The following is a 13,690-nucleotide window of genomic DNA, read 5'->3' as shown; positions in this document are numbered from 1 at the left end:
AATAAAGTATGATTTACAATAGCACCCAAAGCATGAACTACTTAGATACAAATCTATCAAAACATGAGCAAGATCTACATGCCAAAAAACTATAAAACACCAATGAAGGAAATAAAGAGGACTTAAATAATATGGAGGTATATACCATGCTCATGGATTGGAAGATTCAGTGTTAATAAGATGTCAATTATTTCAAAAATTTTCTACAGAATTCTCAATCAGAATCCCACAGGACTTCTCAAGATTCTACAAAATTAATATGCCAAAGCATAGGATCAATTTTGACAATGAGTAACAAAGTCTCACTACTTTAAGACTATAAAACATTACATACAAGAGGAAGTGAGGGGAAAGGAGGAAAAATATAAGGGGGAGAAATGAATTACAGTAGAGGGGGTAGAGAGAGAAGAGGGGAGGGGAGAGGGGAGGGGGGATAGTAGAGGATAGGAAAGGCAGCAGAATACAACAGTCACCAGAATGGCAATATGTAAATCAATGGTTGTGCAACTGATGTGATTCTGCAATCTGTATATGGGGTAAAAATGGGAGTTCATATCCCACTTGAATCAAAGTGTGAAATATGATATATCAAGAACTATGTAATGTTTTGAACAACCTACAATAAAAATTAATTAAAAAAAAGAAAGTTAAAAAAAAAGACTATAAAACTATAAGACTACAGTAATCAAGCCAATGTGGTATTGGTGAAAGGAGGAGCAAATAGACAAATGAAACAGAACTGAGAGTTCAGAAATGAACCCAGAAATATATGGCAAATTAATTCTCCACAAAGCTACAAATCAATTCAATAGAAAAAACTACTTAATAGAAAATAGAATTTTCTATTAACCTTATAAACAAATAATACTCATAGACAAATGATACAGACATATTTGGATCTTCATCTGCAAAAAAACAAAATTGAATCAAACCTTGATCCCTTACACTTCACATCATATATAAAACTAAAAAATGAATCAAGATGGAAATGAGAGGTGCATGCTTGTAACCCCATCTACTACTCAGCCTAGCTAAGGGGAGAGCATCACTTGAGCCCAGGAGTACTAGACCAGTCTGGGCAACATGATGAAGCCCTGTCTCAAAATAAAAACAAAAACTAGGGAGAAAATTATTGTGACTTTTCTTGGCAGAGTTATTAGACAATGCTGAAAGTGAAATCAATAATTTTTTTTGTACCAGAGATTAAACTCTGGGGGGCACTTGACCACTGAGTTACATCCCAGCCCTATTTTATATTTTAATTTAGAGACAGGGTTTCACTGAGTTGCTTAGTGCCTCACTTTTGCTGAGGCTGCCTTTGAACTCATGAACCTCGTGCCTCAGTCTCCTGAGCTGCTGGGATTACAGGCGTGTACCACTGCACCTGGCAAAATTATTTTTGCTAAATCAAAATTCATTTAAAAGTTCTGTTTATCAAATGATAATACAAAAATCAAAGATTAGGGGAAAATATTTTCATAACACATGTCTGCTAAAGAATTATAACGAGAATATATAAAGAATTCAATAAGATAAAACAACCCAATAAAAACAGACAAAAGATTTGAACAGATATTTCACCAAAAATAGATACATGGATGGCGAATAAGAATATAAAAAGCTGCTGGGCACGGTGGTGCACTTCTGTAATCCCAGTGGCTCAGGAGCCTGAGGCAGGAGGATCATGAGCTCAACGCTAGCCTTAGCAAAAGCGAGGCACTAAGCAGCTCAGTGAGTCCCTGTCTCTAAATGAAATACAAAATAGGGCTGGGGATGTGGCTCAGTGGTCAAGTGCTCCTGAGTTAAGTCCCCAGTACCTACCCCCCAAAAAAAGAATGTGAAAAGATGCTCAATATCCTTAGTCACTGAGATAATGCAAAATTAATCACAATCAAATGCTACACTTTTAGGATAGCTAAAACAAACAAAATCCCAATTATACCAAGTGCTGTTGAGGACATTGAGCAACAGGGACCGCTAACATTGCTTTGGAGAACAGTGGCAAATTCTGAGAATGTCAAATATATATTCATTACACACCTTGGCAAAGGAAATGAAAGCTTTCACAAAAATCTATGCATATTTTGATACTTGTATATTTAGAGTCTTGAAAAACTGGAATCAACTTAAATGCCCTTCAACTGGTGAATGGAACACAGTAGTACATCCATGCTGTGAAATACTAGTGAGCCCTTAAAAAGAACAAATTGCTGACACAACACGGGCTATGCTAAATGAGAAAAGTTAGACTCAAAGGCTACTGTATGACTCCATTTATACAAATTTTTGGAAAAGGCAAAAAACTATAGAGACAGAAAGTTGAAGAGTGATTGCTAGAGGCTGGCAGTGGGGAGAGGGATGGATTAAAGAAAATGAGGGATTTTTTTTTTAAAGTGAAGGAATTATTTTTATTTTGATCATATAGAGTAAAAGTAGTGATGAATGGTAATGAATGTAATTCAGGTAATACTCCAATAGACCTGAATTTAAAAATTCAAGTTAAATGAACAACAATTATAGGAGGTATACAGTAAAATTGGTTGGCACACATTCATAAGTCTTACCTTTCGGAGTACATGACAGATCTAAGACAAAAGACATTGATAAAGCAGAAGAACTAAGTGACAATAAAATTGATCCAAAATGTGGCAAAAAAGTTGTTAAATCTTATTGATGTTGGATGTGGGTGCACATTAAACTCTTCTTTTCTGCATGTTTTAAGTATATATTGGCAAAATAGAAAATAAAATCATTAACCAAGGAGAAAAAATAATATTGATCCAAATAATATATGTGTAAAAGTTTATACCTTAGAAACTTGAATTTCTGGGCCTGGGGTTATAGACTGCTTGCCTAGCATGTGTCCTGGGTTCAATCCCCAGCACCACAGGAAAAGAAAAAGAAAAAGCTAAGTTTCTTTTTCTTAAGTATCAGTGGAACACTCACTAAATCCAGTCATATATTAGACAATAAAAAAATCTAAATAAAGTCCCAAGAAGAAATAGTTTGGGCAATTGTCTCTAATTAAAAAGTAATAAAAAAGATGATTATGAATCATATAACCAGAAAACAATAGCCCTCAGCATTTTGATATTTTAGAATACCCTTTTAAATTCTTGATAAAAAGAACTCTAACATGAAATTTTAAAGTGCCTAGAAAATAGTAATATTAAAATATTACACACCAAAACCTAGGAGCTATAACTAAGATAATGCTCAAAGAAAAATCTAAGCCTGAAATACTCATTAATAATCAGGAATGAAAGAAAATAAACAAATCTAGTATCTATTTTTGGGTTAGTTCTGTTGTTTTTTATAAAACCCAAGCACCAAACACATAGGTAGCACTCAATAAATATTTGTTGAATAAATGAATAACAGAGTGAACGTGAGAAAAGTAAAAGGAATAAGTTAATAAAATAAAGGAGAAATTAATATATGAGAAAACAGAAAAAAAAAATAGGAAACCATAAAATACCTAGAGTTTATTTCTTGGCAAAAACTTACACAAATAACAAAGAAAAGGCAGAAGGTACCACTACAGAAACTAAAAGAAAACATAATAAAGCAGAAAGTCAATCATCATACAAATACAAGCCCATTTGGTTCAGTGATAAGCAAATAAATTTAAACATCCGGAAAAAAATGGAAAATTTTCTAGGAAAATTTGCCAAAACTTAGAGAAGATAGAAAAATCTAAACTGACCAGTTTCCAAAGAAAAGGAAGAAAAATGTTAAAGATCTTCCACCATAAAACATCAGGCATAGATGCTTTCAAAGGAGAATTAGTTCAATATACTCTTCAAGTGCAAATAATTATGACACTTTGTAAACTGTTTAGAACTTAGGAAAAAAACAGGGAAGCTTCTTTTATGATTTTTTTATGAAATAAGTATAACATTTATAGCAACATCTGACAAAGATTAAATACCCAACAAAAACTGCAAATCAATCTCACCTAGGTCTTTTGATGAATAAGACCCAAATAAAACATTAGCAAATAAAATCCTGCAGTGCGTCTTAAAGACAATAAAATGCTATGACTAAGTAGGTCTGTTTTGTAGGAATGCAAGAATGCATTTTGAGAAATGGACAGTATGATCATCTTGGTAGATGATGAGAAAGTGTTGGATTATAGATAACAACTGTACTTCACAGAAATTTTTAATGAATTAAAATGGTAATTTTTTTAAAGTGCTAAAATATGTCAATTGTCAAATCAACTAGATGTACTGTCATTGAAGTCTAGGACTTCAACATGTTCTTGAGGTAGAAGCCAACATAATTAGACAAGGGAAATAAATAAGGGGTATAAAAATTAGAAAGACAGATATAAAATTGTCTTTATTTGTAGATAATATGATTTGAAACCTGAAAAATCCAAGAGAATTTTTTTTAAAAGTATGCAATGGTAAGATAATTAAATTTAGTTTTGGTTAGGCCAAATATACAGCTATCAATAGCTTTCACATATAAATATGTTTTTAAAATATGTAAAAAACCACTAGTCACACGAGACATGAAGGAAAAGATTGTAAAACAATAGTACCAATGCCAGACACTCTGGCACATGCCTATGATCTCTGTGACTCAGGAGGCTGAGGCAAGAGGATTCCAAGTTCCAGGCCAGTGTGGGCAGCTTGGCAAGGCCCTGTCTCAAGATAAAATAGAATAAAAAGGGATAGGTATATAGTTCAGTGGTAGAGTGTCTCTGGGTTCAATCTCCAGTATTGGAAAAAAGAAAAAGCAACAAAAAGATGACATAGCTAAGAATAAATCTGTTCGGAAATATATGATATTTATATGAAAAATATTTATGACATTCCTGAGGGTCACAAAAGGAGGTCACAATAAATGGAAAAGTAAACTGACTAAGTTAGAAGTTTTCAGTTTCACAAAGATAAAAATCTCCCTAAACTGTAGTATAATCTCCTGTGTGTATACACAGTGTGTATGTGCATATTGTATGTATGTAAACAAGTGGTATATAGTTAAATCAATAAGCCAACGCTAAAACAGCTCGTACTGGAAAATAAAATGTGACCGTAACAGGAAAATTCTCAAAAAAGAAAGTAAGATGAGGAGCTAGCCCTACTAGATTTAGAATATGTTTTTAAAAGTACAGAACTTAAAACAAGTGATCCTGGAACATGGATAGAAATATCAGTAGTATAAGATAAGAGGTTTAGAAATAGCCCCAAGTACATACAAAATTTACTATATGACAAAGGAAGCATCTCAAATAAGAAAAAAATCTGAATAATTAATGGAAGGTTGGGGGACAAGAGAGCTACAGAAAAAAATGTGAACTTGGATTTCATATCTTATACCAGGATGCATTCTAAATTAAGCAAAAAAATAAAAAAGAAAAGAAAAAGAAAACATTAAACCATAAAAGGATTAAGACAGGCCATGGAGAAATTATTTCACAAATGGAGCAGGAAAGACTTTTTAAACTATGACACAAAATCCAGATACTATAAAAACAACCCATAAACTCAAAATAATATAAACATAAATATATTTTTTCATATGGCATAAGGTGGGAATATTTGGGATTCTTTATCACATATAAGTGGTTAACATCCATAATAAATAAAGAGCTCCTAAATCAATATAAAAAACATCTGTCACAAAATAGGAAGTAGATAAGACCAGCGTTCACAGGAAAGAAAATATGAATAGCTCATAGATAAGAAGAGATACTCAAGAGAAATGAAAATCAAAACTTCACTAAGAAAAGTATCAGTCACATGTCCTTTGAACCAGGAACTTGGCCCTCTAGGAATATATACCCCATGCAGAGAAATGAATAATGGCTCCCAAATACATGTCCACCCAGAACCAGTGAAGGTGAACTTATTTGGAAAAGGCCTTTGCAGATGCAATTTATTAAAGGCTTTCCAATTGATATCAGTCCAGATTAACCCATTGGGCCCTAAATCCAGTGACAAGTGTCTCTGCAGAGACAAAATGAATAGAATACATTTATGTTGTTTTAAACCACTCAGCTTGAGGTACTTTATTACAGCATCCACTGGAAACAAAAACACTCCACCATGAAAAGAAGGTATGTACAATGTCATTCCTCACAACATTGCCTGTGGTCTATGAGACTGGAAACATCTAGAGAACCAATTAAATTCAATATGGCGGAAGCATCTACAGTTGCAGAAAAGAAAAAAAGCACTTTATAAACTGATGTGGAATAATTCTCTCTGAAACAGTCCCAATAATTCTCTCTGAAACAGATGCCCCTCAAAATGGGAGGACTTATTTACAAGAGACAAGTCCTAGAGGTGTGGACAGGTATAGGGGGACTCTTGCAACCTGGAGCAAGGAGCAGCTGGGTTCTCACCAACCCCTGGGTCCAAAAGATGATGTGGAAGAGAGACTGCCTGAAAGGGAGTAAAGTTCTGGGGAAGGACATGGCCAGTAGAGGCAACCTCTCGGGGAGAGGACCAAAAAAATCTCCTGACTTCCTTGTCCTTCCCTCCCTGGGAGGAGCCCATGGGGCAGTCCAAGTGGTCAGTACCCCAGGCAGAGGGCAGCATGGAGTGTGATGGATAATGAATCTATAGGGCCCCTGTAAGCTGTCCAGCATACTTTCCAAGCTGAGGTTATTTTGTTTTATAACAAGGCACGCAACAGTCCGTGCAGTGTTACCAAAAAAGAAAAATATAGTATGCATTGGTTACATGAGCATAGCAGGTTAAGATGGATCCCCCAAGATGATGATTGGCTTTGATGCTCTAGGGAGTGATGGGGTTGTCTGGGAACAGGAGGAGGCAGGGGAGAGACTTTTCACTGTATACCAAACTCTTACCTTTGGAATTCTGAACCACACAAATGGTTCAAATATAAACATTATGTTCAAAAATATGAACTTTAATTTTTAAAAGTTCAGTGTTAATGATCTTGCCAGGGGACAGTACATGATTTTAATCAATAAAAGAGAAGCAGGAGTAATCAGTGCCAGGGATCCCCCACAAGGGGAGATGAGAACACGCGTGCCCACCTGTCGGGTAACGCCTGCAGCACTGTGGGCATCAGCACCCCGGAGATAGCTTTGTAGAGGATGGAGTCGCACACGCCGACGATGTTCACCACCGTGGAGGAGCCCAGCACGGGCAGCATGTGGGGTGGCATTCCTTGCCAAAAGTGCAGAAGGAAACTTTGAACCTGTATCGACCCACAGAGAAAACCATGAGTTTAGATGGGGCTGTCCGGGAGAGCCCTGGGACTCTGCCAAGGCAGCCCAGTCTGCAACGCTGTCATCTACCTCCCCTGCAGCAGCCTGGTGTGATGTAGGGAGCCCTCCCACCCCAGGCCATCCCTGCACATGTGTGTGGCATCTGCACTACTGGACAGACAGCCTGAGGTCTCCTCTGCCTGGAAGAGAGAAGCACATTAACCCACTGGCCTCTTGGCCCTTGTAATGCTTTTCAATGTCTGAGAAGTGTTTAAGGAAGGGAGGGTGGGGTATTGGTTTTAAAAAGGTCACATCATGAGTACTCCTTATTCTTGAGACCACTGCTTCAGGGGGGAAAGTGGGGGAGGGAAAGACGTGGGAGTTGCACATACCGGGAGTGTAGCCAAAGGGAAGAGAGTAAGGGCCACATGCACAATTCAAATCCATGCGCCCAAAACAAGGTCAAGTGCAGGGACTTTTCACATCTCATATCTTCCTTTTCCCAAAGAGCCCAGCCAATTGATGCCCAGATGGAATGGCAGGTGGTAATATCTGGGCAGAAAGCTACATGGGCCATGAAGCATGCTGATCAGCTTTTTCACATTATTCCCTAGACCATTAGCACTGAGCAGGAATACAGCAGGCACTCAAAATGGAATTCTGATTATTGTGACCATAGCAGGAGTTCAAGCCTCGTGTTGGTGGACAGATGGTGGAGTGTATGTCCAAAGCGAGAACCCCTTGGTGCTCCCCCACCAACATCTTTCAACATGTGAGCTCAGAAACATGATAGAATAGGGGGTCAGGGGTGGAGATAAGGTAAGGGAAGTGGAGGGAAATGGACCATGGTGAACTCATGTAGGTAACAAATACCCCCCAAGTATCCAGGATTTAGTTGACATTGAGGAGCAGTCCATCCTGAAGCTGGGGAATGGGCCCAACTTGGTTTCTGGACCACATGTATTCTTTTTCCCCCCTCAGATGGACAGTCTGGAGCCCCACATATAGCATTTTACATGTTCCTCTTTCCCCAAATCAATCCTGATCAATGTGGGAGCTACTTCAGTACTTTGGGGCTGGTGTTCTTGCCATCAGCCTTCCTTACTGAGTGCCTCCTTGTGCCAGGTGTTCTGCATAGCTCCTCTCTTGTAATATGGGGATACTCTAGCTGAGAAGCTTTACTCCCACACCCAGAGTCACTAAGCCTCTGTCTCGGTCCTTCCACCAATCGGTCTCCTGGATGATTTGTTGTTTTTTGTGGTAACTGGGCTTATACCCTATTTCTAAGGCCACGTCTCTCCCCGGGCTGCTGTCCACTTCCCAAACGTTTATCCTGGAATCCTACAGCATCCTTTTGGCCCCTCCTAGGAGGAGGGTCTTGCTTTCTTCTCACCAGGGAGAGGGGGACTCTGCTTGACTCCAGCCCAGAGGTCTGAGCACCGCCGACTTTCCCGCCACCCACAGCCTGACTGAACTTCCCAGTGTAAGCTCGGGATAAGGAGCTGGGGGAAAGGAAAGACCCTTCTGACTTCCTGGGAGAAAATGCTCATTTCCAAAAGCATGACCAAAGCAATGAATGAAGTCAGATGTTTAAGTTGTAAGCCTTAAGTTATAGCCTGACTTATTCCATGACAATTAAAATATTGCCAAGTTTTCAGCCAGATAGAAAATTAAAACAAAATCTGGATGAGCAAAGAATGACTTACAGGATTCTAATCCTGGCTCCACTAACAACTAGGGGTATAATATCCCTAAGCATCAGTTTCCTTATCTGTGAAATGAGGACACTAGTGGTATTTACTACATAGGTTTGGCAAAGATTCATACAAAGTACTTATTTCAGGCTTCATACAGCATAGGTGTTTAGTAAAGGTTAGCTGCTATTATTGTTGTTGTCTACATTAACAGAGGCACCGCCACTACCAAGCCCACGAAATCAGTGTACACTTGCCCAAGTGTTCAGGGTACCCCTGCCTTCAGTCTCTGAGTGTCACCAAGCCAGGATTCCCCATGGTGGCTTTGCTCACCTCTCAAGGTTCTTATTCTATTATTTGAGATATCTGATGGCTGACCATTGGCCCAGCCTGGGGCTGAGGATGGCCATCATCTTGGACAAGGTGCTCACCCTCCAAAGGACCCTCCTCTGTCCTGCTCCCAGCTCATGCCTGCTCCTCCCACTCTGAGTAAGAAGCTCTGTTCAATTGATCCCTAAGAGTTGGTAGATTCTAAATGCATCTGCCTTACTTGGCTCCCCTTGCAATGTAGCCCTATCTATCTATATCTATCTATATCTCTATATCCGTCTCCATATATGCAGTCAGTTTCTAGCAAAGAGTCTGGAAAAGATCATCTGTTGTGTAGAGTAAAACAAATCTGTGGGAAACCAGTGTCTTTAGCAGGCATCTGTCTGTTTCAAACTGGCTCAGACTACATGGGGAGCCCTGATCACTCCCCAGTTTCCTGACGGCTTTTGTAGAAAGGCTGTCATCCCATTGAGACCTCCCTCCCTATCTGATTTAGGCCATTTATTATTGATCAGTGTTCTGGTTCCTCTGGGTGAGAAGGAACAGGAAGGAGGAAAAAAAGAAAGCTCAAGAATTGAGACCTGGAGGTAAGGCATGACATGGACAGACACAGTGTTCTCTTCAGGAGAGAGAGAGGACCTGACCTCCTGGTAGACTGGAGAGCAAGGGGAGGGACAGGCAAGAATCGAGGCTTATGGCTTCAGCAGCTGGTGGAGGGTGGTGAGGATCTAAAATTTGGGAGAAACAGATTTGGGGCAGGAAATTAAGAGCTCAAATTTGGCCGTGTGCATTTAAGTTCATTATCTGTGTCCAGGACATATGGGAGATAGCAGCTTTTCTAATGTGAAGAAAATGATCATTAATAATAAGTTACATAAAATGCCTGGCATTGTAGGCATTGAAAGCATGGAAGTATATGTCTAATAAGACAGGTTCTTATTAGGTTCGAATAAGAACCTAATTCTGATAGGTTCTCCAAATTCCTTGAAAGCACTATTAGTGAAAGGGAATAATTGAAAAAGATTATTTAATGTAAAATTTTTGGGTTATCTGTTTCAAGCTCCTAAATTCTCAGCTCTTTTCCCCTTCATCCAAAAAAGTATCAGGAGATTTTCTTAAGAATACCTAAGCAAATTTTCTATTTCTTTTCCAGGTCCATGTTTAGTTTATTGCTTACACATTGGCAGCTTGCAGAGACACATCTGAAGGCTGGTAACTGGGGCACTTAGTTGCCACAGGATTGAAAAGATCTCATGAAACTAATAACCACCCTAAATACCTACCATTTATTATGTTCTGGCACAAAATCAGACTCTTTATACATACAATTTCATATATATCCCATGTATTTTACTATAGTTAAGTATAATTATTATCTCCACTTTTTCAACAAAAGACGTTGAGTCCATTTTGCCACTGATTTTTCTACATTGAAGGAGAAAGTCATGCTCCTCAAAGGTAAAGTAACCCCCTCCTCCTCCACTTTTGTGGTTGAGTACAATGAATCATGTCTTGATCAGCCAATATCCCTGCCAGGGGAGCGGAATGGACTTCAGACTAAAGGTTTCAGGTGACAAAGGGTGAGTCTCTCAATTTTGGGGGGTTGCATCTAGTAAGCATTTCTATGATTGTTCACAGTTCATAAAGAGTTTTTAACTGGTCATGCTATTTTTATCTTCATTTCTAAGATGAGGAACTGAGGCTTTTAAGGCAGAGCCAGGTTTTTTAGCCAAGCCTGGGACTCCGAGTATGGTGCTCTTCCTATAGGGCCACTCAGCTGGACCACTCACTGCATGTCCTGCATCCTGACGGCTAGCTTGCATGCTTTGATGCTCTCTAGGCCGTGTCTCGCACACCTCTCTAATATTGTGTGTAGCAACACTGGGTGCTCAGTAAGGGTTGGAATTAGGGGAATGGAAGTGAAATGAGATACCGAGCGTGAGTTTTCAGTTAAATAAAGCTGCGTGGGAACATGAGAGAGGACTGTCACTAATTTTGTTGTTTTTGAGGGACAGCTATCCATTATAGGTTGGAGTCCTTTTTCCATATTGTGTAACTGCCTCCCATCCCCAGCTGTGTCAAGATGGGATCATGGGACCAGCTCTTGCCAATCACACAACAGTAATGGTAATGTGTTTTGTTTTTGAGTTGATAAGGGGGTATTATATCTTTCCTATAGCCTTTTTCCCCCTCTCTCATCAGCTGAATAATAGAACTCCAAGGCTCTGGGATGGGGTATAGCCATAAGATGGAAGAAACCTTGGTTCCTAAACCACCCCCAGAAAACAGCCTTACAACTGAGATCATCCACATTGGATTTGACATGAGGAACAAATTTCCAATCATCAGTTCAGATTGAGGGTTATTTTTTGTACTGCAAAGCATTGTCTTAACCAATCATGATTCATCATTTGCCCGGATCTCAGTGATCTGTGGAACATAAGCCATAGCCAAACCACAGTTTAAGAGAAAGCAGCCATTTTTCTTTCTTAAAAAAATTCCACCAAAATGGTCGCTCAAGTAATTTGGAGATTTTAAAGGACATTTTAGGAATCAAGCCAAGAGGAGGAAGATGAGTACTTCTCTACCAACAAACACTTCTGTTTTCCAGAGCTGTGTCTCTGAGTCAGGTAACAGTGAGTATGGGGCTCAATAAACACCTGCTACCTCGAGGCACAACTGTGGAAAGGCAGGAAAATATGGGCAAAGAGCCTGTGTACCTTACATCATCTTCACCCCCTCCTCCATAGGACTCCCCATCCCACAAAACACAAAAGGAATTTCCAACATATTTTCTACCAATAACTACTGATTTTTACAGCTCTTTTCATGCCTACATTATCTTCCCTCAAATTAAATGTTCATATCCAATTCTAGGGTTGTGTTATTGCTCTTTTTTGCCTGAAATGTATTTCTTCAAACAGCAAGGGCTCCAGCTAAGAGGGTAAAATTTGTGGTTTCCTGCCATCCCTCTGGAAGGCTTTTTGGGATGGCATTTTAGGCAACAGGATTTTATTGTTGATGTGGTTATATAATAGGTGCCTCAATCCTTTCCATTTCCTCCTCTCTATTTTTTATTTAATTGTAAAAATGAAATGGACTGCTTACATTGTTTGTGTTTAAAGATGGCCCTATAGGCAGGATTTGATGGGAATGTGGATCAGACCTTTAAAGGTAACTAGCAACTAAAATGTAGATGGCCAGCAAAGTAGATGGCCTCGGGAAAAGGCTAAATCCAAAATATAAGAACTTTTTTCTTATTTTTCAGAATCTGTAATTCTGGGAATACTGAGATTCAGGCAAAATGGTCTTCCCAGTGTGCCAATATGGCAGGATATGGTTCACTAGTTAAATCAAGGAAAACTCATGTCACCTGCTATGCATATATAAGCTCTATAAAATGGGAATAATAATAGCATCTGCTTTGTAGGGTCCCTGTGAGGACTAGGGGAGCCAGTGGGGGTCAAATGCTTCTAGACACCAGGCCCAGCATCTGGCAGAAGCTCATGAAGTAGGAGCTAGTGTCAAGTATAATATTTTAATACAGAGTATTCACAGCTCAACACTTGTTGACCTACCTCATCAAAGTTGGCTCTTATTACAGTGTCCAGTATTCTCTGACAGTGTGTTCTGTACATCATAATAAAGGTAGAAACCTGCGGGGCGGGTGGAGGATCAACAACAAAGGCAGACATTAATACACATCATGGCTGCCCTTGGAATTTCAGGGTTTAAGTCATTTGTTCCCTGTTGGAGGGACTGATTTCCCTAGGTGGTGTGCTCGGGCCCCAACCCCCTGCTCTGGGCTCACATGGCACTGAAGTATGCATCTCTATCAGGGCATCACCCCAAGATACAGAAAGCCCTAGTTCCTCTCACTGCCCCCATTGTCCACCCTGAGTCTGTAGGCTCTAGGAAAATAAAAATGGCATGTTACTCATGCTCCTGGACCCAGGGCCTAGCACAGTGTCCAGCACATAGAACTCAGTGGGGCTTGTTGAACCAAATTCTCCTCATTGGATAAATTACTGAAAAACTAAAACCCAATGTGTATTTATGAGAAGTACTTCTGTTAAAATCACCATAAGACATTTGGAAATTCTTTGAAATCTACTCAGTAAAAAACAAACAAAAAACCCCCCCAAAAAACAACAACAGCAACCATCTCCCCTTCCATTCATTCAGGAACCTTACCATGGTGCAATTAGTTTGTTGACCAAAAAAAAAAAAAAAAAAAAAAAAAAACAAATTTGACAAAAAATATTTATCTAGTTCTTAGATTTAAAAATACCTTTATAGATATGTTCTTTTTCTTCATTTCAGAATATAGACATGCATTTTATATAGATTAAATTTGCTTAAGCAGGCATCTATCTTCTTGCTAGACTATAAGACTATAAGCTTCTTGGAAACAGAACTTGGGTCCCTTCCTCCACTGCATCTCTGCTCCTGGAGTGACCTGTAGGCTTAGTAG

The 13,690-nt window shown here is 39.1% G+C and overlaps 1 protein-coding gene across 5 annotated transcripts in view; it reads right to left on the bottom strand.

Annotated features, from left to right (window-relative positions):
- Window positions 1–13,690, bottom strand: part of Rfx4 (regulatory factor X4) — a 99,392-nt gene that overhangs the window by 56,686 nt on the left and 29,016 nt on the right. For 4 of the 5 annotated variants that reach the window (XM_076853253.2, XM_076853251.2, XM_077109243.1 and 1 more), the window contains exons 5-6: window positions 12,795–12,872; window positions 7,019–7,182 (exon numbers count right to left, since the gene is read on the bottom strand). In XM_076853253.2, coding sequence (XP_076709368.1) covers window positions 7,019–7,182; window positions 12,795–12,872 — 242 coding nt within the window. The remainder of the gene's footprint in view (window positions 1–7,018; window positions 7,183–12,794; window positions 12,873–13,690) is intronic. The other variant, XM_077109244.1, reaches the window with a different exon arrangement.

The sequence above is a fragment of the Callospermophilus lateralis genome, chromosome 4, assembly GCF_048772815.1.
Source record: "Callospermophilus lateralis isolate mCalLat2 chromosome 4, mCalLat2.hap1, whole genome shotgun sequence".
Classification (NCBI taxonomy): Eukaryota; Metazoa; Chordata; class Mammalia; order Rodentia; family Sciuridae; genus Callospermophilus; species Callospermophilus lateralis.
This window is presented reverse-complemented; position numbering and strand designations above follow the sequence as displayed.